This window comes from Lycium barbarum, chromosome 12, assembly GCF_019175385.1.
Source record: "Lycium barbarum isolate Lr01 chromosome 12, ASM1917538v2, whole genome shotgun sequence".
Taxonomy (NCBI): Eukaryota; Viridiplantae; Streptophyta; class Magnoliopsida; order Solanales; family Solanaceae; genus Lycium; species Lycium barbarum.
In genome coordinates, this window is record NC_083348.1 from 71,348,059 (window position 1) to 71,374,307 (window position 26,249).

At 33.6% G+C, this 26,249-nt stretch overlaps 1 protein-coding gene across 2 annotated transcripts; it reads left to right on the forward strand.

The window, feature by feature from the left end:
- The first annotated feature begins 18,675 nt into the window (after positions 1 to 18,675).
- LOC132622931 (homeobox protein knotted-1-like LET6) lies at positions 18,676 to 25,032 on the forward strand. Of its 2 annotated transcripts, none has more exons than XM_060337623.1 (4): positions 18,676 to 19,813; positions 20,194 to 20,440; positions 23,769 to 24,019; positions 24,569 to 25,032. In XM_060337623.1, the coding sequence occupies exons 1-4, from the start codon at positions 19,469 to 19,471 to the stop codon at positions 24,773 to 24,775; spliced, it is 1,050 nt and encodes a 349-aa protein (XP_060193606.1). In that variant the 5' UTR covers positions 18,676 to 19,468; the 3' UTR covers positions 24,776 to 25,032. The 2 variants fall into 2 exon arrangements, with proteins under 2 accessions (XP_060193606.1, XP_060193607.1); XM_060337624.1 differs by having other exon boundaries at positions 18,678 to 19,813; positions 23,775 to 24,019.
- Positions 25,033 to 26,249: the final 1,217 nt, after the last annotated feature.

The window sequence follows — 26,249 nt, forward strand, 5'->3', positions numbered from 1 at the left end:
AAGAGATATCAATATCATTTGACTTATCAGTTTACTAAGGGATCGATAAATTGTATTTGAACAATATAAGGATGACACTATACATGCCTTATGTTCGAATTAGATATCGTGTGACAAAAGGACTATGACATATGTTATTTAATTAGCTTATTACTAACTTTAAATTATTATTACTTGGGTTAGTGATAATGTCTTGCTAGAGACCAATTATGATTTGTGAAATTAATATATTATTAATTCTGCTGCCAACGTAACATAAACCTATTGGGTCGCACATCAAGAATGTGATGAACGGACTGGGTTATTTATATATTATGAATACATAAATTCGTATTGATGCATTATGTATCTAATGTAATCTGAATTTATTTTATGGTTAAAATATAATTCATATTTATATTTATATTATTAGATAACTATAAATATAGATAACAATTATCGAAAGACTAAAATATTTAATCAAGTTAGGATCTTAATTAATTATATATCCTAATCAGCTAGGACTCTACACGAGCTAGGGTTCGTATTAGTAGGATGAATGTATCACTATTAATCGTGAGAGACATTAATATTTCTGTATACAGAAAAACCTTTCGCATAGTATTTTCGAAATAACTATAACCATAATTCTGGTAGCCGACTTAAGCTCTGCAACCCAAAATTATACCCCAGAACTTTGTGCTAGCACTTCGCTTCTATTTGTGATCATTCGTGTGTGGATACTGGTAGAGGGTAGTCGTTCATTTTTTAGCAACACCTACAGTTCGTTTTTGGCAGAAAGTATATCGAAGAATCACGCATCAAAAGGTAAGTGATCTGATCCTTTTGTCGAATAGATTGAAATACGTGGATCTTGTATAGGGATTTAGCAATAAATTTTATATTCCACTACTATTTTGTACTTGAGATTGCAAGAATTCCCTTCAAGATTGTCAGAGCGGTATTCCAAGAAACCTTCCCCTTCCAGAAAAGGAAAAAAGGGATCACCCAGAAGCTCGCATTATATTCAATACTGCAGGGATGTCGAAGGTTCACACACCGAAACACTGGTAATATCCCTCCAAATCTCTAACTTTAATATTAAGCGTGTGCTTGTCGATCCAGGTAGCGCTGTAAATGTGGTGCAGCTCCGAGTTCTCAAGGAGATGCAGATGATGGAGCAAGTAGTCCGGTGATCGAAATCCTGATCGGATTCAACCTATCAAGTGAAACCACCCGAGGGCAGATCGAGATGGTTACGTATGTGGAAGGGGTCTCCTAGAAGTCCTTGTTTGACGTACTCGAGAGAGAGATGCCCTTCAATCTAGTTATAGGGAGACCATGGTTGCAAGCAGTCCCCTCTACTTTCCATCAGGTCATGAAGTTTTCAACCCCTTGGGGGATTGCTGAAGTCGGGTGCGACCCAGAGCCTAGCCAAGAAAATATTGCCATGGTGACTACTAAAGAAGACCAAGGGGATGACGATTGCTAGCAATTACAAAATGCCGACTGCGGTGCCCAGCCCGTGGCCAAACCTACAGAAAAACAGGTAAAAAAACTCATCCATTGAGGATTTCCAGGAGATGATACCAAGAGGATTTGTTCCGCCGGAAGAGACAGACACAGGAAGTATCACGACAGAAGATCTTAAACTGATTGCTTATTGTCCGGATTTATCGAAAGAACGGGTATACCTGGGCTCGGGCATAGGCCCAGAGTTCCGACGAAAACTACTTGAATTTTTGACAAATAACATGAGTAGCTTCACTTGGTCGGGTTTGGCTATTGTAGGCGTTCCTCCGAAATTGGCCACTCATAAGCTCAACGTGAATCCGAATTGTCACCCCATCAAGCAGAAAATACGTCCGGTGTTAGCAGAGCGCAATCAATTTGTTAAGGAGGAGGTAGCCCGGCTTACACAATGGGGAGCGGCCCGAGAGGTAAAGTTCACCGATTGGCTGGCTAATGTATTGGTACTCCCTAAAAAGCCTGATGGCTTTCGAATGGTTAGACTTCAAAGATTTAAATAAAGCATGCTTAGGGAGCTCAGACCCCATGCCTAACCTTGACGAGGTTGTCTATTAGGTGGCCGGGCACGAGTTGCTCAACTTCCTGGACGTGTTCTCAGGGTTCGACCAAATCCATTTGGACCCGATGGACCAGGAAAAAACCTTGTTCATCACGGAGCACGGGACCTATTGCTATAACTTCATGCCCTTTAGCTTAAAGAATGCAGAAACCACCCTTCATCAATTAACTAACTGGATGTTCCAACATCAGATAGGTCGGAGTGTGGAAATTTATTTGGATGATATAATTGTTAAATCCATTCAAAAGAGGAACATATACGACATTTGCAAGAAACATTTGATATCCTTTGCACCCACAACCTGAAGCTGAATCAATAAAAATGCGTCTTCGGGGTGGGTTCCAGTAAATTCTTGGGGCTCATCGTGTCCAACAGAGGTATCAAGGCCAACTCGGACCACATTCACGCCATCGAACAAATACCGAACATCTTTCATAACGCCAGAAGGTGCAATAGCTAACTGGGAGAATAGACTCTCTAGAAGGTTCATATCAAGATCGTTCGAACGCTGCCAGATGTTTTTTAACGTACTGAAAAAAGGAAAAAAGACTTCGAATGGACCCTGAAATGTCAACAAGCTTTGAAAGATCCGAAAAAATACTTATCGAATCCACCCATGCTCATAAGTCGGGAGTTAGGGGTGCCCTGCTGATCTATTTGGCTATTTCAGAAACTGCGGTAAATATTGTGCTAGTCAGCGAGAAAAAAGGTACGCATTCTCCTATCTATAATACCAGTAAGGCCTTGTCCAAGGCCGAAGTTTGCTACCTGCACCTCAAAAAGATGGCCCTGGCTTTAGTGGTCACGACCCAAAAGCTTAAACAGTATTTCCATTGTCACCTGGTCTGCGTGGTAACGACGTTCCCTTTAAGGAACATCTTGCACAAACCAGAGCTTTAGGGCAGGTTAGTGAGTTGGTCAATTGAAATATGCGGATATGATATCACTTATCGGCACCGGACTTCCATTAAGTCACAAGCCTTAGCAGACTTATATGCTGACTACAGTCCGGGAATGATGCCTTATGCTCAAAAGAAAGCGATCCAAAAACCTGAAGCCGCTTTCGGTGAGTGGATCTTGTACACGAACGGAGCTGCTAACACAAAGGGCACGGGGTTGGGGATTGTCCTGATTGCCCCGTCAGGAGCTACAGTCAGACAAGAAACTAATGTTTACTTTTAACTAACAATAAGGTCGAGTGTGAGGCCGCAATTTCACGATTGGAGTTAGCTCGAATGCTCGGGGCTGAAAACGTGGAACTAAAAAGTGATTCTTTGCTAATCATAAACCAAATCCTAGGCAAATATGAGGCCAAAGATGACTGGATGCAGAAGTGTTTGAACAAAGTCGTGATGCTGCTGTCTCATTTGCGACGGTAGATAGCCACTCAGATCCCTCGCTAAATGAATGCACAAAATGATGCCTTGGCAAACTTAGGGTAATCGACTGAGGCAACAGAAGCAGGGTCGGATTCATAGTCCATCTACTGCACTCCATCCTAGACCCCGGTTGCACAAGGTAAACACTACCAGCCTGACATAGGACGCAGGTCGTACCTTGGCCCACTGGCCAAATGTCAGGGACCAATGGAGGCAGGGTATGTAATGAGGGAAATACACGAATATAGCTACGAGAATCATTCCGGGTATGAGTTGTTGTTCCGGAAGATAGTAAGGGCTGGATATTTTTAGTCGCGAATGGACAAGGACGCCAAAGTCTTCATTCAAAAATGCGATAAATGTCAACGACACTCTCCTATGATCTACCGGCCTGCAGAACTGCTCCACTCCGTAATAGCCTTGTGGACCTTTTTGAAACAGGGAATGGATATCGTGGGACCGGTATCGGAGGCTGTGGGAAACTTCAGGTTCCTACTGGTTATGAAAGATTATTTTTCAAAATGGTGAAGGCGTATAAAAAGATCTGAGAAAAGGAGGTTGACTTCATTAGGAATCATATCATATGCAGGTTCGGGATGCCAAAAGAGATCACATAAGATAATGGTCCTCAGTTCGTGGGGACAAAGATCACCAAGTTCCTGGAAGGGTTGAAGATCAAGCGAATAACCTCTTCCCCGTGCCACCCATGCGCGAATGGGCAGGTAGAATCCACCAATAAAATTCTGGTCCAAAACATCAAAAAGAAGCTGGAAGATGGCCAGAGGAATTACCTGCAGTGTTATGGGCATATAGAACCACAACTAAAACCAGCTGTAGTAATTTGAATTTTATTGGATAGAAATCCATAACATAATTTGGACTATATTAAATTCAAGAAAATAGTACAAATAATGTGGCTAATATGATTGGATTATTCATCTAATCTTAAATAAATTGGGCTAGTCCATTCAATTAGGCTCCAAATAATGAGCCCACTTTAATAGCCCAAGGTCCAAGCCCATCTTCAACTCCACGCCCATGCCACATGTCAAATGAGGTGGCAATCCAAGTCAAATTAATGAGATAATGAAATCATGCCAAGTGTACGGATGAAATGCTCTGGCCAATCAAATCACAAAGCTACACCTTCACTAAAATTATAAATAGGGGTCCTCATAACTCACAAAGGGGGAGGGAATGAAGAACAAGGAGCAAGAATAGAACTCGTGGATCAAAGTCCGCATATTTCTCTACAAGCTACAAGTTCAAGCATTCAAGCAATCAAGTTCAAGTTCAAGTTCAAGATTAAGAACGAAGACAAATATCAAGGTGTTCAAGATCAAGTTACTTGTTCGTGGCAAATACCAAATCTAAATTCAAAGACGAAGATTCAAGATCAAGTTGCTGAAGCCCTTGAATCTAAATCAAATTTAAGTTCAATATAGTTTACATTATTGTTGGAGAATCAGAGGGTTATATAGAGATTATGACACTCAACATTCTTGAAATCAAATACTACATTTTGTTGCTCAATTTTCCTGTCTTGATTATTTATTACTCGAAAATTTGTTGGTTACACTAACACCGGGGAAACTCCATTTTCCTTGATACATGGGGCAGAGGCCCTGATACCCGTGGAAATTGGAGAACCCAACGTTAGATACACCTAAACCACGGGGGAATCCAATAAGGAAGAAATGGTGATTAGTTTGGACTTATTTGTCCTGGTGGAGGGAAGCATCAGTGATCAGAGAGCGTATTTGCATGACTGACCCCAATTGTTGGCTGGAGCGAAAATCCTTTGAGAAATTAAGAATTGGGGGGCTAATGTCAGCGGTAGTAGACCCCAAATCGATTTCTTGGGTATCAGAATAAGAGGTGGTGTCGATTCCTTAATCGGAAGAGGTATCGAAAGCCCTATCTAAGTGCTTCTCTGGGATCGTGAGGGCTAAACGGTGGGAAAAGGATTAAGAGGAAGACATAGTATTTTGTGTTTTAAGGAGGCAGAGAGTAAAAATGAGTAAGAGCAAGAGCGTTATTAGGAAATATTGTGAGAGGTTTAAGCGGGCAAGTGGACGGTATAAATAGGGGAAATTGCAATCATTAGCCTCGATTGGTGAAGAGGCACGCCTGCTCCTGTAACCGTCAATCGCTGCCTCTGAAGCGATGCTGCTGAATGAGCGAACGACTGCATTTAATGCTGCCCTGACAACATGTATAATCATGGAAAGAGCTGCGGCGTTTCACTATTTTCCCACACATAATTTGAAAACGACGGACTCTTCCACTTCCCGGATTCATGCTATGAAGTATCCAGAAAATAGGGGACTATCTATATTGGGTGGAAATTGCACCCGGGATTAGTTTATTAGACCAGATGCTCGATAGGCCTGGGGTACCCATCCAGCTGGCCTCCACTCCTACCAACTCAAGTCACATCCATAGACCTCGATCAGAGTGTGGCACGTTGGTGCCTCAGAAAGGTCACATCGCCCGTACTTTAGGGTTTGAAAAGTTCAATGTTGACTTATATAAAGATAGCTTAGGGTGGAAGGAACCTCATCTTCTCATCTTCTTGTTCATACTCTTGTAACCCTTACTTTTTTCTCTCAATAAGGCAATATACACAAGCTCATTATTTAACTCATTTCAACTTCTTGAATCACTATTTTCTACCTTCGTTGCTTATTGTGCCTTACCCTTACTCACTACTACTCCGAACTGGGCTCACAAAAGAGTTTTCAGAATTACATACGACTCACTTGTCTTCAAACCCTATAAGATTAAATATCTAACTGATTATCTGATTAAATTTGTTTTCACCGGAAATCAGGTTTGTCTCTCTTTTCGATTTTATTCTGCAAATTCATATATTCCTATCAAGGGGTTGATATTAAGGCTTGGGTGCATGATTAATTAGCAGCTAATTAGTACCATAAATAAGCTTAATTAATACGTGAAGGTATGAGCAAGTGAGAGATATTTTGTCTTATGGAGTACTAGAAGAAAATAGTTAAGCGGCAGGATAGAAGAGACACTAGTACTGTCCCACAAAGGAACAACTTTTTGAAGCTGAAACTGCAATTTTTTCTTATAGGAAATAATTACACACTTAGATGGAATATATGAAAGACTGATGATTAGAGCTTAGCTTTTCTTTTCTTTTCTTTTTCGTTTAATTGGCTTCTTAGTTGTAAATTCAATCGGAGACAACTCGTTCTTTTCAATTAGTTGTCACATTTTCTTTGGATGGAAATTGGCATACCTTATTCTTCAGTTCAATGTCCTCATTAATATGTCCGAACTTTTACGATTCATTTTATTATTTAGTCTGTTCCAAAAAAATATATTTAAAAATAGAGATAATTTGAGACACCTCCCCTCACGTTTGGTTTAATCACAGTGATCTTTCTTGTGGTTTGCAATATTACGTTTACCTCCCTTATTTTGATTTTTTTTTGTAACGATTCTTTTAACTTATTTATTATTAAATAAAAAATTCATACTACGACTAATTTGCCCTTTCTAATATACTCTGCGCTGCAAGGGACTGCATTGATGGCACTTTTGGCTTTTGATAAATACAACTATGCAACGCAAAGAAAATATGAACTGGTTGCTCGTTTCTCTTAGAGAGATTAGGGCAGATTAACTGGGGGAAAAAGATTAAGGCAAATTATGGATTGGTTGCTCATTTTTGTTTTTGAATTTCACTCTCTATTTCATTGTAGTAAATTAACCACATGTGACATCCCCGCATGGAGAGTCAATTTCGAACGTCATATCTTAATTTGCATCAATCGATGTTCCTTTGAAAGAAAATATATGTTGACAATTAAGCATTTGGAATTTTACCATATGCATAACAGTTATGAAGAAGGAATTTTGATATATGATAGGTGAATGGATGTTGAATTTCAGCAATTTTTAAATAGCACTTTGACTTTTTGAATTAACTAGAAATGAATTATGGAAATTGATTTTTTTAGAAAAGATGTTTATAGGATTAATTAAATAGAAGTGTAAATTAGAAAGGGCAAATTAGTCATAGTAAGAATTTTTTATTTAATACTCCCTCTGTTTCAATTTGTTTGAACCTATTTCCTTTTTAGTCCGTGCCAAAATGAATGACCTATTTCCTAATTTGGAAACAAATTCACTTTATGAATGATTTACAGCCACACAAATTTTCAAGACTTATTTTGAACCACAAGTTTCAAATGTCTTCCCTCTTTCTTAAATGTCGTGTCCAGTCAAATGGATTCAGATAAATTGAAACGGGGGGAGTAATAAATAAGTTAAAAGAATTATTTCCAAAAAAAAAATTAAAATAAGGGAGGTAAATGTAATATCGTAAATTACAAGGAAGGTTACTGTGATTAAGCCAAACATTAGGGGAGGTCTCTCAAATTATCCCTTAAAAATAATTAAAATTTGAATTTTTTTCTTTCTCTAAATGAAGTGATTTATAATCATAGAAGTAGAAACTAACTTATTTTAGATCACTAATTTTAAAATATTCAATCAGAGCAAAATACATCACATAAATTGTGACGGAGGAATAATACTTATCCCTCTATTAGGGATACAGACAAACATCTCTGTAACAACATCGTTGGGTCCAAGTTTTTTTAGCTGTTATGGAGAATGGTTATTATACACCTATAATAGCATTACATTTAAATAATACTTCACTGTTATAGACAAAAAAGATGCATAAAATCTATTTTTCATTTTTAATTGTCAAATTCTAAGCTTAATCACACTTTGTACAACAAAGAAAAATCGTTTAATGATGAAAATATATATATTCAGATGTTGTTTTTTTGTCATAAAAATAGTGTATTAAGTGATAAAAAAATTTGGTGAAAATCTATACACTATTATTGGTAATCATAGATATTCTATTTTTATAAAGATGTTTAATTATTATATTACCAAAAAAAAGAAGATAGTTGTTATAGGGGGTAATTTTACAAAGAGCGTACTGTTATAAAGTTGATTATTGTTGTTATAGGTGAAATGCTGTTATACAGAAATAAATATAACATAAAAAATCAGTTCTGAAAAAACTTGATTGTTATCGAGAGGTATTATTATATGCGGATGTCATTATAGAGAGATCTGACTGTATTCATAGTTCGACTTGGATTAGTTTTTTATTAAAATCAAAATCAAATCAATTTAATAAAAAAAAGTTATTAAAGGTGAAATGTTTAATTCATTTATTACTTTATCACGCATCAAAATTGGAGCGAGACGTGATTGACACTAAACCTATAGTGGCCCCCATTCGATTGTTTAGTAATAATTAATGAATTCTTTTATTCAGAAATAATTACAAACCATGCCATAGCTAATAACATCTTAAGTAATTCTATTGTTTCCTAAACCAAATAATAATTCTAATGCTGAAATATCTATAAGACCATACCAAGTATTGACAAATCACGAGTCTCTCAGGATCGAAAGCTAAATGCATGGTCTAAGGGCATTTTTCGAGAATAATAAAAATATCTAAAAACATAACATAAATTGAAAGAAGCGGCTACAGCTTGATATGCCCGTTTGGATTGACTTATAAGTTGTTTATAAACTGTTTTCAGTTTTTTTGAGTGTTTGACTGACCAGTTTAAAGTCATTTTGTGTTTAAAATAAGCTCAAAAAAATAATTGAGTCCATTTGACTTAGCTTATCTAAAACAGCTTATTAGCTGAAAACAGCTTATAAGTTAAAAAAAAAAATTAGACTATCCTAATTTATTTATTTTAGCTTATAAGCTGCAAATAACTTACGGAAAAAGGCCAAAATTAACCCTGAACTTTGAAAAATAGTTCATTCATACCCTTCGTTATACTTTAGGGCCAATTATACCCTTACAGTTATACTATGGGGTCAATTATACCCTTATGTCTAACTGATGCCACGTGGCATCATCTCAGCCCTTCAAAATTATTTTACCCTCAAATAATTTTTTTACCCACTAAAATAACTCAAAACGACTCGAATTTTTTTTTTCCAGCAAAAATAATACGGAATTATTTTTATATTTTTTTCTGGAAAAATTATCCGTATTATTTTTGCTGAAAAAAAAAATCGGGTCGTTTTGAGTTATTTTAGTGGGTAAAAAATTATTTGAGGGTAAAATAATTTTGAAGGACTGAGATGATGCCACGTGGCATCAGTTAGACATAAGGGTATAATTGACCCCATAGTATAACTGTAAGGGTATAATTGACCCTAAAGTATAACGAAGGGTATGAATGAACTATTTTTCAAAGTTCAAGGCTAATTTTGGTCCTTTTCCGAATAACTTATAAGCATAAGCCCATCCAAACATGCTCATAGTCAATAGGGACTGCCAACTGGATTTTAAAAAAAATTGTCTTTAACCACGTGCTTCGTTACTTACGTTATCAACACTGGTCCTGCGATGTAGTAGGCCTAAATGGGCTAAGTACGGTCAATAGAGTACCCAACAAGTCTCGTTGACAACCCCCTAAATGAAGGAATAAGATTATTTTGTTTTGAATAGTTATAATAAAACGTAGTAAATCAAATTAACTCGAATATAGTAAATCCATGTTTGAGTCATTTAATTTAGAGTGAATCTCACTTTACCCCCTGATATTTAAGGGTTGAGAAATAATATTCCCCTCACATATTAAATGAGAACGATAACCCTCTTATCAAATATTTTTCGATGAGAATAAGTAATTAATTTCAAAAAATAATAAAAAGTCACTAAACTAGCCATTGAAATGAGATTTAATCTTTATTAAATCTTACCTATATTTTTCTCTATATGTCCAAGTTTTGAATCATTCGTCTCTCTCTCTCTCTCTCTCTCTCTCTCTCTCTCTCTATATATATATATATATATATATATATATATATTACTATTATATATAAGAGCAAATGTGGGGACTTTTGTAGTCCTCACAATAATTTTCCAATTTTTTTTAAAACTTTTTAATTAATTACTTTTAGGTCCTAATCTTATTTATTTAAGCTATTTTTTTTTGTTTTTTGTTTTTATGGTATACTTTTCAAAAGCTATCGAACCTGGGGACTTTTGTAGTCCTCACAATAATTTCCAAATTTTTTTAAAACTTTTTAATTAATTACTTTTAGGTCCTAATCTTATTTATTTAAGTCAATTTTTTTGTTTTTTGTTTTTAAGGTCTACTTTTGAAAAGCTATCGAACCTCCTACCTCATTTTTCATGTTCTTTGGTTTTCTGGTTGGTGCTCGATATCCGCATTTGAGCCCAATTAATCCAGATAATTCGCACTGTATCGCGCCTATTCGGGGGGAGCGCTTCCTCCAAAGATTTTTTCCATATCCATGTTCGAACCCCTAATCCCTAATTAAGAGAGGAGCAGCTTCATCCGCTGCACAAGTTAAATTATGTATTTGTCTTAAAAGTTCATTAACTATGCATAGATTATTTATTTAGAACTAAATAACTTCAGAAAATTAGGATACATAAGTTATAAATGTCAAATTCTGGCTCCACATTTGATTTGAAGTAAATAATTTCATCAAAATGGAAGTTAAAATATTAAAGGAGTGGAATGAAAATTTTGCTTTCATATAACTACCCACTTGTGGGACTACAATGAGTATATGGTTGTTGTTGTACACTTGTACTAACACAAATTATATTTCTTTAGCTAAAATATCTACTTTTATAGCTCGAGTTTGGGCCAGGGCCGAACCCCTAATTCCTAATTAAGAGAGGAGCAGCTCCATCTGTTGCACAAGTTAAATTATGTATTTGTCTTAAAAGTTCATTAACTATGTATAGATTATTTATTTAGAACTAAATAACTTCAGAAAATTAGGATACATAAGTTATAAATGTCAAATTCTGGCTCCACATTTGATTTGAAGTAAATAATTTCATCAAAATGGAAGTTAAATATTAAAGGAGTGGAATGAAAATTTTGTTTTCATATAACTACCCACTTGTGGGATTACAATGGGAATATGGTTGTTGTTGTTGTTGTTGTTCACTTGTACTAACACAAATTATATTTCTTTAGTTAAAATATCTACTTTTATATCTTGAGTTTGGGTCTGGGCTTAGCACGGGCCTCACATAACTAGTGTATATATATATATATATATATATATATATATATATATATATATATATATATATATATATATATTAACAATTAAAATTAAAACACAAAATTTGTGGACTGGAAACAAAAAAGAAGATAATTCAAATGCTTATGTAAAATAGTGCTAAGTAGCAATTATTAAATTTATCAATATATCTTACGACAAATAACAAGAGAAAGTTTCGTCATATTCTGTAAATACTTTTCTCATATACACATAGTAAGAAAAGTATTTACGGAATATATATATATATATATATATATATATATATATATATATATATATATATATATATATTATGAATTAAATCTAAAGATTAAATCAAATAACATTTAAAAAGATTTAATTTGTTTACTTTAATTTCATAAAAATATCGTTAATTTGAGTGTATTATATCGAAAATTAGATGATACTTAACATTTTATTATGATACAATGTCCTCAAACAAGCGACATCACAATTTAACATAGATTAGTGTTTTTTAATAGCGTCCGCTCGCGCGGGTACTGATACTAGACTGTATTTAGATTGTATAATAATTAAGATCTTGGCCCTCTAGTTCAAATAAAAAAAAAAAACAACGACATCTAGCTTGAAACAGATTTTTTCAAGTAGTTGCTATACATTGTTTTCAGCGGAATAGGCGAATGGGACAATAATAAGAGTTATATCTTGTATTTAATTCTAGAAAGAAAAAAGAAAAAAAGATCTTTATTAAAAAAAAAAATTCTCACCGGAAAATATTAGATAGGGAGGTTATCGTTCTCATTCAATATGTGAGGGAGTATCCTTTCTCTATCCTTAAATGTTAGGGGGTAAAGTGAGATTCACTCTTTAATTTAATTGCTTTATGATATTCTAAGTTGACTGGTTAAACATACGTATAGTTGTTTTATTAATAACAATTCGCTTTAAAATATTTTGGCTACCATTTTGAAACATTAGAGCTAAAGGTTTCACTAGAATGTGTAAATGTATAGATTATGTACTTAGGCAATCTATCAAACACGTAACATGTATTTTTTGTGAAGTTCTAACTAAGGGAAGTATGTCACAATTCACCCCACGCAATTCTTTAGATTCTCCTTCAACGAATCTATGTGCTTCACTACGCAAGTTCTACAATAGTAGTTAAAAATTGCTAATTTAATCTTCGTCATCTAACTAACCTTCAAGAATTCTAAGTTCAATTTCATGTGTCTCCTAAATCTACACTTGTCTTGGTTTCTCATGGTCATTTCCATCGACTAATGCTGCTTGAAATTTTCACGATAATCTCAATTTGAAATGGATTGACGAGTTACCTTTGAATTGCAAAAAATATAACTCAAGAAGAAATCTAGTTCTTGAACCTTTAAAAAATATTAATGATTTTCAAGTGCAATGTTGTTAGAAATCGCGTTTAAGATTAAAGGATTAACTCCAAAAGGTATTAAAAAGTCGCATTCAATAGTAGAAAAAATAATGAACAGTTTAGGGTTGAGAGAAAAGGTCTTATCTTTATACTCACTCCGTTCACTTTTACTTGTCTACTTTAGACTTTTTATGCTGTTTAAGAAATAATAAATGAAGTGCATAATTTACTAATGTACCCATGTTAATTGATGCATTTTTTATTGGATTTGAAAAATGCTTTGAAATGAGTAATTAATATTATGGGTAAAACAGGAAAAATAAAATTGTCTTCTCTTGATATGCTAAAAGTGACAAGTAAAAGTGAAAATTTATTTTGGAATACTGGTCAAGTAAAAGTGAACGGAGGGAGTAAAATGAAATTAATTTCTCTGTTTTCGTCCCTCTTTTACCTTTAAACTTGGTCAGCATGCGCAACTGTTCGCGCGCTGCAACAAAATTAGTGTTGCATTAGGCAGAAATTGTATTGATTGTGCATTGCATTTTGTGATGCAACACACACCTTGAAGCATGTTGTTTGCGGACTTGCGCATAATTTTGTCCGCGTAACTTCAAATGACAAACGGTCTGAAATATTGGAAACCAAAAGTGAATGGCTACTATCTTCCTTAAAGTTCACATTCTTACGCCCTTGTGTGGGTTTCATATACCTCAAATTCACTTATAAGTAACTTCATATATGTGCAAAATTTGTGTTTGTTATTTTTTTACCCCTTTTCCTGGGAGCTCCCTTGGTGACTCAGAATCACTATCTTTGAGTTAGAAGTAGAGGGTGCTTACCATCTGAACAATCTTTTCTTATCTAAATTTGAAAACTTATGGGACTCCACACACTTAATTTATGCATTTTTTATTCCATGCTATATTAGGTATGGAATAAGATAAGGTTCCTAAGTTATGCGAAAATCCATGTTTGAGTCTGGTTTTTTCCTTCATAATATACATGCCGAAGTTGTGTAGAAATTTATGTATTCTTTTATGTGAAATTAAATATAAAATAATAATGAGATCATTAGTAATATATGGATAAAATGCTAAATGACAAAACTAACCCTCATAACAGTTATAAATTTATTTTCTTTTTAGAAAACAAACAAATATTTTAAACTATATATTGCATATTAATATGTAATATATCAAAGTAAAAATAGGGGCGGACCCATGTACAACTTTTGGGTGCTCCGGCACCCATTAAATTCAGTCACGGAGTGTATAGCTGTATAGAAAATATAAAGGAAACAAATATAAATAGTTAATAGAGCACCCCCGAACTCAAAATCCTGGGTCCGCCACTGAGTAAAACATTAGCCAGAAAGTATTTCTTCATTAAAATCTGTACATTATTAATTCCAACATGATAATCCCTATATTAATATTTTTGTATAACTAATTCATACATTATTAATTTGAGAAACGATAATTTTCGAGAATTTTGCTGAAGAAAAGGGAAAAATGAAAAAGGGAAAAATGAAAAAAGATGGAGAATAAACATAAAAAGAACTCCTCGTAAAACAATCTTTCACTTTCTTTCTGTTAATATTATATTATTGTTATTTCTATTACTGTAGCACTTTTGTGGGGGCTATTTTGTATGTTATTTTGTTGGACATATATACAGGACGGAGACTGACTGAAGGCCTCAAAAATAAATTATTGAGTTCAAGATTCTTTTGGGGTGGGTACCATTTTCCATTTTAAAGAGAATAAAAACAATCCGAAGCAAAGTCCTCAGGGTGTCCAAGTTACATTTTTTGCATTAAAATGGAAATTGGTGTGGATTGAAATACACAAAAGCCAGAAGGTGCCATAATAATAATAATAATAATAATAATAATAATAATAATTGCAAGCACTTCATGCACCAAAAAATATAAACAAACTGAACCAGGATGTCTGGGAATGAAGTATGCTGTTTGTCAGGAATAGGAAACCCAAATTATGCAAGCGTTTGGATATGCCATTTGAAACTATGGCTTGAAATTATGAGATGAAATTAGCGTTTGGACATCATTTTATCTCATGGTTTGAAACCCCAAATCATCCAAAAAGGTGTGATTTGGGGTTTCAAACCATGGTTTCAAAATTTTAAATATAAAACTTGATCCATAAATTTATATTTTGTGAAAAAAGACTCATACGTTGGTAGATGCTTTAACAATTACTTTCACCAACCATTTACCAACCTTTATTTATGTCTACCATGTGGAAAGATTATATTAAAAAGTAGTTATATTACTATTCATATTAAATTTTCTATTTTATTAAATTAAAGTTTGATTAATTGATGTTGTGTTTTTTAGAAAGGTCTTTTGATAGCGTATTAATTTTGTTAAGAACTATGACTTGCTCATTTGGTAAGACTGTATAAGAATTGAGAACATTTTGATAATTTCCACAACTTTTGAGTTTTTTATGTCTATAAGAAAAATATAACCTGAAGAATTCAAATTGCATCTCCAAACATGATTTCAAATCATGATTTCATTTCATAATTTCAAACCATGATTTCAAATCATATCCAAATGGTTCCTATATATGGCCATTAGCGCTTAGTGAAATACATCAAATATCATGTCCTAGTTGATGTACAACTGGAAGAAAAGGACAAATAAAGTTAATAGTTTGCTATCCTAGTAGGGTAAATCTTTCCCTAAGGGCACGTTTGGAAAGCCACTCAGGTAATTGGAATTGAGTGTAATTGAGTATAATTGGGTATAATTATACAGTTTGACCTGTTTATTTGACCAAGTAATTACACAGTTACGTGGAAATTGAGTGTAATTAAAAGAGTGTAATTACACTCTCCAATTCTCATAGATTGAGGGGGGGGGGGGATTGAGAATTGAGTGTAATTACATCCTGTAATTACTGGATTACTTTTTAGTTTGTTTTCTTTTTGTTTATTTTAATTTCTTTTTTATTTTTAATTTGTTTTTTATTTCTATGATTTTAATTTGTTTTTTCTTTTTCCTTTTCCTTTAATTATTTTTATTTTATAAAATGTATTTTTCTTTTTATATTGTTTATTTTTCATTTCCTTTCTTCTCGTTCCCAACTTTTACTTTTTATGGTTCCATGTAATTGCTCGTATTTTTTTATTCATATTATTCTAATTTTTGAAACTACACATCTTAATATTGGAAAGAATGAGTCATTAACAAACTTGGCAAATAACGAGTAGCGTTATTAAAGTAGAATTTCGTTGTGAATGAGGTTATAAACTTATATTTTTCCTTTCTTTTGAATTATTTACTTAAGTTACGTTGGAACACTTATGTAATGTTGCAATTTGACATAAAAGTATTATGTTAAACTTTTTCTTTTGGATTTTGATTTTAGGTTCTATTTTCAATTTTAAGTTATTTGCTTTCACATTACTTGTTTTTTATTTTTCACTTACATTTGATGGATTTTTTGTGTCAAACATTTGAATAATGTTATGACATTATATTTATAAATATTATTTTTTTGTCAAACATCCAATCCATGACGTTCTCACAAAAAAAGTTTTTTTTTAAGTTTTATAATTAATTAAAATTTAAAATTATTAATTTGAAAAATATATATCAATTATTTTTTACAATATTAGTTACATATATATGATTATTAATTAATATATATTTTCAAGAATAATGTGTTATTAAATAAATATTTTAATATCATTTATAAAGGTAAATATTTTTTAAATATTAATTTTAATTTTTTATAATTAAATTAAACTAACTGTGTAATTATACTTGTGCAACCAAACAACATGCTTATAATTATACTGTAATTACGTTATGACAAACAAATAGGTTGTTGTAATTACACTACTGTGTAATTACTACCCTAGTAATTACACCAAACAGGCCCTAGTTATTTTGTTCCAAACACTCGTTAGATTTTTTTGCCTTTTTTATTTATTTCGACCTTATTTTTAGGGAAGAGGATCAAAAATGCTCCTCTACTTTTGAAAAGAGCTAAAAATATCCTCCATTAAGAATTTAAGTAAAAAATACTCATCTCGTCATAAAAGTTTTCAAATATATACTTATCTTGACAGAAATCCCTAATCTCCCAAAATAACCCCATTCATTTTTTAACCCATTTCATTTAATCCGACCTAACTAAATAAAAAATTCACATGGATTACCCGCTCCTATGTCAGCAATTTACGTGAATGACTTGACTGGCGAAATTATTACAGTTGTTGTTGTAACGCTTGTTGTTTAGAGCATCAACGGGGAGTGCCTTGCTGTCATCAACACATCACAACTTCCGTTTTGACTTCATTCTTTCACTTGCCGGTTGCACATTCTTTGATTGGCTGGAAGCTAATTGGTATATCTCAGGCCACCAGAGTGGAGCCATTAAAATTTGGAAAATAATACATTGCTCTGACGAGGTCATTCAAGTAAATTGTTGAAATAGGAGTGGATTCCGATATGAGTTTTTTATTTAGTTGGATCGGGATTAAATGAAGTGGGCTTAAAAAATGAAATCGGTTATTTTGGGTGATTTGGAGATTTCCGTTAAGACAGAGGTATATTTAAAAACTTTAATGATGCCAAGAATATTTTTTACCCAAATTCGTAACAGATTATATTTTTCACCCTTTTTCTAAGGTAGAGGGATATTTTGACCTTCCCCTTATTTTTAAGTAGGTGCTTATTTCTATCTATTTTTACCGGTCTATATTTGAGTCAGCTTATGCACATCCTCAATTATTCTACAAAATATATGCTACCTCTTATCCTTAAAAGTATCGGATAATTCTATCTACACAGTCATATGAGAAACAATTAATCGACGATACATGTCCTCTTGCTTCTCACTGAATAATATTTAATTAATATCCATTTTCAACTTAAGTTATAATTTAGTCATGAATAAATACTTATCCACACTCGGTTGTTTACAAAACCAAATACAATTTATTATGGTTAAGGGATTTCAAAAAATGAACAGGATTTCAAAAAAATGAATATATGTATTAATTAATCATTGTTAAGTGATAGTTGTATATGTTCAAACGCATCATACATTCATTGATTTTGTGTAAATATCCGATGTGAATAAACTTTTACCTTAGTCATAATACAGTAGTATAGTTTGGGTAAATACTAAATACAACTAAATTAAACAGATCACAAAACATCATTGCTCTCTGATCATTGTCCATTAAATCACACCCTTGTGTGCAGAATAAAAAAGGGGGAAAAAACTCACCCTCAAAGAACTTAGTTTATATAGATTATTACTATTAGCACTTTGATCGTCGAAAACTTGACATCGCAAAGACTCGGCACATTTTTTTCACTTTTTATGGTTTATAAGTATTTTTAATTAATTTTTCACATTTTTATTAATCACTATAATAATTTGTATACAGTATTGCTAAACTAAGTAGAAGTTGATTCATTACTAGGAGCCCGTTTGCATTGGCTTATAAGTTGCTTATAAGCTGTTTTCAATTTTTTTGAGTGTTTGGCTGACCAGTTTAAAGTCTTTTTGTGCTTAAAATAAGCTCAAAAAAATAATTGGGCCCATTTAATTTAACTTATCTAAAATTAAAAAAAAAATTAGACTATCCCAACACAACTTATAGACATAAGCCCATCCAAACATGCTCTAGTTGAATCAAATGCAATAAAGAAAAGCAAAAGGAATCATAATAAATGAACGGACAAATAGCCAAATAGGTCTCAACTTGTAATACTGGTAAGTCACTCTGCCTAGTTTCCAATAACCCAAAAACCAAAAAGTAACACCAAAGGAAAAAACACACACAAGAAACACAAAAAAACACAGAAGAAACTGCACTGCACCTCGATTTGATCATTCCTCCTTCTGTCTGAAAAATCATTTACAATTTTTAATTTTTGTTACTTAGACTTACTTATTTAACTTTGTTTCTCTCTCTAGGAGGTGAGGGATATTGCCAGTAATGGCAGTGTTTCAGTGGCAGTGCAAGAAAAAGGGGTTAGAGTTTTCATTGGGAAGGTAAAATTTTTGCACCCAAATACAAGCCAACGTTTAACACCTTCATGTTTTTCATGGGAACTCTATTCTTCTTCTCCCCTTTTCACTCTTGGTAGATAGTTGGATACATAAAAATATAGAGAGAGAAAAAAGAACCCTATTAGTACTACTATTTCTCTTGCAGAGGAAAAAGAAAAGAAAAGAAAAAGGTATTGGGGTAGCAGGGTTTGCTTTTTCTGACTACTAGTATTGCTTACTATGTATTCCATTAAGGATTTGCTGTGAAAAAAGCCTGAAATCAGTAAGCTTAAAACTCGGGAGATCTTAGCCCCAAAAAGAGAGGGAAAACAAAAGATAATTACACAGAGTAGTCTCTCCGTGTGTTTTTGTGTGTGTGAGAGAGAGAGAGAAAGAGATTATGGTTTCATAGGCAAAAACAAAAGGAACAAAATTAACACTCAAGAAGAAACTCAGAGAAAGAAAAAGATAGTTTAGAGAGAGAGTGTTAATAATGGAGGGGGGTTCTAGTGGAAATAATACATCTAGTTTGATGATGGGCTATGGAGATCATGACAACAACAACAACAACAACAGTGGAAATGGAAATGCAACACTATGTCCTCCTCCAATGATGATGATGATGATGCCTCCTTCTCATCCTTCTTTAACTAACAATAACAATGCAGAAACCAGCAACAACAACATCCTATTTCTTCCTTTCATGGACAACAACAACAATAGTCCTCATGAAGATCATGGAAACTCCTCCTCTTCTTCTTCTTCTTCCATCAAGTCAAAGATTATGGCTCATCCCCACTACCCTCGTCTCTTGGCTGCTTATGTCAATTGTCAGAAGGTGAAATTAATACCCCTACCCCCATTAAGACAAAAAAAAAACTCTTTTTTTTTCAAGAAATGCAATTTAAAAGTACTTATGTTCCCCACGCTTTGTGACGGACCAAGAGCAAGTGGGGAAAAATTATGTTTTTGTGGGTTATCTTGGTTGAACTTATAGGTTGAAATATAATATTTTTTGCAAAATTTGCTGATTTTTATACCTTGACGGTGACTCTCTGCAAGATAAAAGTACTGTTTCCCCAAAACCCCTGAAAAAGAAAAATCATGTATGAAAGGGACAGTAACTGTATGTGCTCTTTTATATTTACACACTTACATATCATTTGAAGTGTTGATGAGAAGAAAACCTAGTTATGCTATTATTGTGAAAATATACAGATAGGAGCTCCGCAAGAAGTGGTGGCAAGGCTAGAGGAAATATGTGCCACGTCAGCAACAATGGGCCGTAACAGTAGTGGCATCATTGGAGAGGATCCTGCGCTTGATCAGTTCATGGAAGCTTACTGTGAGATGCTGACAAAATATGAACAAGAACTCTCAAAACCGTTTAAGGAAGCGATGGTTTTTCTCTCAAGAATTGACTGCCAGTTCAAAGCTCTCACTCTTGCTTCCTCTCATGAATCTGGTGATATATTCACTCTTTTTATTTATTTATTACTAATATTCACTCTTTTTATTTATTTATTACTAACCCTATCTTTTTTTTTTCCATTACTTAAAATGGGTGGCATTTATTCTTCGCAGATCCTAACTGTTTATTTGATTTATTCACTGCTTTTCATCAGTTTGTTTGTTATTCTACAAATTAATTAATGTCCTCTGCATGTGCATGTTTCCAATGATATGAGGCTTTTAATTAACCATAAATAAGCTCCATTCCAGATGCAATTTACTTTTTCCCCATTCTTTAATCACTTTAAACTCCCTTTTACTAATCTTATTTATTTTTTGGTACTTTTCTAAGGAACTGCTTTGTTAAATATAGGTATGTCAGAATGACTCATTGTTTTGATTCTCTCTCAATGAATATCCTATTTTTGTTCTTGAACATGGTCATCTTGTGTGTGTATAGTACAAGTAGGTGTAAATAGCAAGATGCATTTGCCCCTTGTTAATTATTTAAGACTTGATGTTTGTGTTTGCTGAAGAAACCAACTTGTCTTGTTTCTTTTTTTGGAATGGGCCTGGGGAATATGACTTTCTTGTTGCAGTTTTTTAAGAACAGTCAATCACATTTTTTTGGGACTGTTCAGTTCAGGTATTTTATATGCTATCATGTGCTTATGATCTAGATAGTTTCATGAGAATCTTAAAGTTTTGCTGAATACTAATTGAAAGTTAGTTCCTGTTCCTGATATGATAAATTACTAACCCTAGTTTTAAATCAATTCAAATCTGGACGATGAAGTTTGAGTTTCAAATTTATCTTCAAAACTAATTTGTTTTCTCACTCTAAGATGCAGATTGTTACATTTGTTTCTTTTGAAGAAGTTTCTTTCCACTATAAACTTGCATTTGAAGTCAGTTTTTATGGTTTACTTTTCAACAGTTCACATATAGGCAAGTTCTTTTGGCATTTCATTTGGACATACTGGAACTCTATACTTCTCATGAATGTGGGTGTTCTGTTGTTTAGAGGTAGTCCCATTTCTTTATTGAGTATAAGTTTTAATGCACTAAAAGTGCAAAAGGTGTTGAACCCTCAAGTTTTTTAAAAGGGTAATTGCACGTCACTCCCTTTAGTAGTGTTGATTAATAACTTCAATTAAATGGTAAGTTACCTACTGTAACACCTTTAAATACATTGATGCTTTAAAGAAGTCCTCACACAAACATTTTATATAACTCAAATCCTTCTTAATAACTATTGTGAGTGCTAGGTAGTATTTTTTCTTGAAGGTGTAAATGTAGTGTTTGAAAAAAGTAGTATAGATTTTATGAAATTTTTGCTGAAGCGTGCATATTGGTTATCTTGGAAATGCTTCATAATTTACTACAATGCTTAAATGGTACAGTGTATAAGCTCGGTGAACTTTGAGAGAAGAACTTTCTTCTGTTGGTAATATTTTGTATATATTTGAATTTTAAACGTTTGAACTTAATTTGTTTTAGTTAGAAAGCTTCAAATCAGTGTGATTATTCCCTTTAAACTTCTCTTTGCCAGCGCTAAATTTTCATTTATGGGGATGGGAGGAAGTCCTTGAGCTAAATGATTAATGTATCACGAATAGTTCAAAACTTTGATATGATTTCAGGCCCCTCTGAATATTTTATATAATTACTTGAAAAGAACATAAAGATAAAATTAGACAGCTGATGGAGAAATGCACCTTGTTTTAGAGGGACCCATAAGATATTCTTGATTAGATTTGGTAACCCCCCTTACGTGTTATGCTTTGGTAAATCATTGGATTTTTCATTTCCCTGTAATGGAAAAGTTGAGGCTCATACTTCCCCCTCTTCACTTCCCCTTTTTTTCGTGTTATTTGACCACTAGAATGTAAATTTCTGGTTACTTTTTTAATGTTTCCTGATTAATGAAGTTGGTCTGTTTCCATCAGATCACGTGTTCCATTTTTGTCATTCTTCCAAGGTTCTTTTCGGTTGATTTCCTTCCTTTTTGGGTCTAACAAGTATCTGATCGAATTTATTTCCAAAAGAAATAAATCATCTTGGTGAACACTGGCTGCTTAATTACTTTTATCTCATAGTGCTATCGTTCATGTGCTAGTTGACAAGTGCTTCCTTATAATTGAGTCTAAAGTTCTATGGAAATTTCTTTCTCCTTGGACTTTTTTTTTTCACACAGTCGACAAACATAGGACAACTTGTGAAGTTAATAGTGTATGGTGATCTAAAGGAGAGTTCCTGAGGGACCCACTGAAGTGCAAAATTGAATTTTGTGGAGTCTACTTTGTGCCAAAGGAGTCCCTTTCCACGAAAATGAGAAGTTTGCAAGTGCTTGTTATTAAGAGACAACTGAAGAAATTAGCTCTTTTTGAACTTATCCGTGACACCCTCTAGTTTATTGTCTGATGATTGGTAATAGTAATCACTCTCAAGTTTATACTAGTAACTAAGTTATATGTTTCAAAAAGTGTTTAAGTTTGCATATGCCTTGCCTAGATGGAGTGAATTATGAATTCTTTTTTGTTTTATGATTGTGTTTACTCTAGCATACTTTTAGTGTCCAGTGTAAGAAACTACTGAGAAGTTTCCAAATGCAAATCCTTAGGGAAAAAGATAAGGAGAATTTGATTGTACATAACAAAAAGATTTACGTTAGCCTAGTATTGGCTATTCTATCCTGCCAAACCTTTTGTGGACTTCCCGTAAAAACAGAAATTGCCCAGAAACGCATAGCCTTATACTTTGTTAAATACAAATCTGTTGTTGTTGTAGTAATCATGCATCCATATGACCGAGCTTCTTTTGCACTAATATTAGAGAGCTACTACGTTGCACTATATTGCAGTTTGCTAAAGCCTGATCTTGTCCTTGGATGTTTAGAGCATCCTCCCTTCAGCTAAAGTCGATATCATTCTTTATTTTTATGCCGAGGTCAATGGTATTATTGACTTGGATGTTCTAAACCCTATCATGATGTTCTCCTTTTTTTTTATTCCAGTTTACTTAGTCTGTGTATATGTTAGTCGACTCACTCTTCAACATTGCTTCTGGATATGATTTTATTGAATTGTTTGACACATATGAATTGCTTTTGGGGCTTTCAGTAACCATATGGGTTCTGAAAGTGATGTTTCATTGGTTTTTTGTTGATCCCCAGCTTCTGCACTATTGGATAAAGCTTATAATGTATCCTAATATCTGGTGATGATTTCTTACTATCATGCACCTATATATTAATCACCAACTCATTTTAGCAACAAGATGTCGCTGCTGGTTTTTAGTACTATCTTCGTTTGGCTAATGCTAACGCTAACGCCTCGTAGTTGCAGCTCTAGGTGAGGCAATGGATAGAAATGGATCATCTGAAGAGGAAGTTGACGTGAACAACAGTTTCATCGATCCTCAGGCTGAGGATAGAGAACTCAAAGGTCAACTGCTGCGCAAGTACAGCGGTTACTTGGGGAGCCTTAAGCAGGAGTTCATGAAGAAGAGGAAGAAAGGTAAGCTGCCTAAGGAAGCAAGGCAACAACTACTGGACTGGTGGACCAGACATTACAAATGGCCATATCCATCGGTATTACCCTATAACCTTCAATCCCCTTTTGAAATGATAAATTCAGTTAATATTGGCCTTTAAATTATGAGTTACCTATTGACATCTATTAATCTGTTGTGATATATATATATACATATTGATCATTACCTTAAATATCTATCCTACTCTATATATTGAAGTGTTATTTTATTATTACTCAATACTTTCGCTTTATAAGGCAAGTTCGGAGTTATGATGGTCCTCAAATAAAACAGGTGTTTTTACATCAACCTTGAAATGATATCAACAATTGGCTAGTCTGGCGGATCTAGGATTTGAAATTTATTTGTCTATACATATTCAGTAGCCTTCTCAAAACATATAGTGTTTATACCAAAATTATTGCCTTCTGCCGGACCTGTACTTTTCGTGCTAGTCTGTCCCTGTAGGTACATATAATAATCTTAATTTTGTAACCTAAAGATGCAGTTAATAACCTTATTGTAACCAAATAAATTACATTGATAGTGTAATTCTCCTAGGAAAATCTCATGATCACTTTACATTGCACGATTTATGTGTGAACAGGAATCGCAGAAGCTGGCCCTTGCTGAATCGACAGGATTGGACCAGAAGCAAATAAACAACTGGTTTATCAACCAAAGAAAGAGGCATTGGAAGCCTTCAGAAGATATGCAGTTTGTGGTGATGGATGCTGCTCACCCGCATTACTATATGGATAATGTTCTGGCTAACCATTTCCCTATGGATATGACACCAACTCATCTCCTCTGAATATTATGGAGATGGCAAAATTCCAACTTATGAAAATGAAAGTGAAACTTCAAGATTGTGTAAGATTGGCTAATATTATCAAGGATGTTTTGCATATTACTCGTATGCATTGTAGTAGTAATTGTGACGCCATCAACTCTTAATTAGACCATACGTACTTGTAGCTAGAGCTATTTCTATTATTATGGTGAACTCTGGAATTAAGTAGTTTGTAATTTTATCTACTAATGTCAATTTTGAGTCCCGGTATTTAGTTATTGATGTTGTAAAGAACGACTTCAGAATCATTCTCGATTTGCGCGTGAAATCCTTGTGCGGGGCCACACGCAAATGAGTTACTAAAACTTGTAGATTCAGAACTACAATATAAATATAACAAGTACTGTCAGCTTTCATGTGGTGTGTGCTTCAAAATGTTGAGTTTTTTCAGAAAGGAAAATAAAGAAACATATTGAGCATTTTTCGTTAGTTGTTTTCCAAACTTGCTATGTATTTGACTAGTCTGCAGACATGAAGTTATTACTAAGCATGGCTTCAGAGAAGGCAACAAAGTAGCTGACAAGCTTACACATGAGTCAATCCACTGATATTACTAGAGTATTTACTAACCCTCTCCCTGGTCTGATTAGGGGCCTTTTGAACACTGATAGATGGCAATACCCTTTTTTTAGAATCAAAAAAAGGAAACCAGGAATGATTTATTATGATCCCCTTGAAGGGTGCTTATAATGCCACTGTAGCTCTATGTTTTTGATCAAAACTTTTAGAAGGTAAAAGAAGGCAAGGTCTAGTCCTCCTTCATCTGTAACCAATTTTCAGTGGCAATATCAAAATATCAGTTCAAATAAATTAAAAAAAAGTATTCCATTTCTTGTTTTAACTTTGATAAGAGTTAATTTGAGCTGAAACTACAATATTACATGTAATGCCCTTAGGTGCATTGAGCAATATTCTTCGAAGGGTCTTTTAACCCTCAAAATTTTGGCAAATATTGATGGTTTCGGAAGGTTTTTTTTTACTCTAAAGTTTAAACAACACATTGAGTGCCACCTGGCAAATTTTCAAAATGTTTTAGGAGTGTGAAATTCATGTACCAATAAATATTGAGTAGCCGATTATTAACCTTTGGGCGTTATATTATAGTTCAATCTGATAACAAAAAACAAGACATAGTTTAGCATGAAACTAATAAAAATGTAGTTCTTTCTCCCTCTGGATAAAAAAAAAATAGTCCACTTAGTAAATCAAGAAAGAATTAATCTTGTTTTTTCATGTTTGCCCTTATTAAGTGTTATATGACCAAATCCCAATGCCTATTTAATTAGGGGTAGTTTAGTCAAATTATCTATTTTTAATAGGAGTTAGTATTTTCTTAAGGGGTGTGTAAATGGCTAAGTGAACTCTTTTTTTGATCCGGAGGGAGTAATAGTTTAGAAGGATTTTAACCATTAACTCTTCTTTCTTTGTTGGGTGG

Bases quoted from the DNA above. Each gene is read 5' to 3' on its own strand.
- LOC132622931 (XM_060337623.1), top strand. From the start codon at position 19,469: ATGGAGGGGGGTTCTAGTGGAAATAATACATCTAGTTTGATGATGGGC. The intron at 19,814-20,193 runs GTGAAATTAATA...GAAAATATACAG, and splicing joins CTTATGTCAATTGTCAGAAG to ATAGGAGCTCCGCAAGAAGT. The intron at 20,441-23,768 runs GTGATATATTCA...AACGCCTCGTAG, and splicing joins TGCTTCCTCTCATGAATCTG to TTGCAGCTCTAGGTGAGGCA.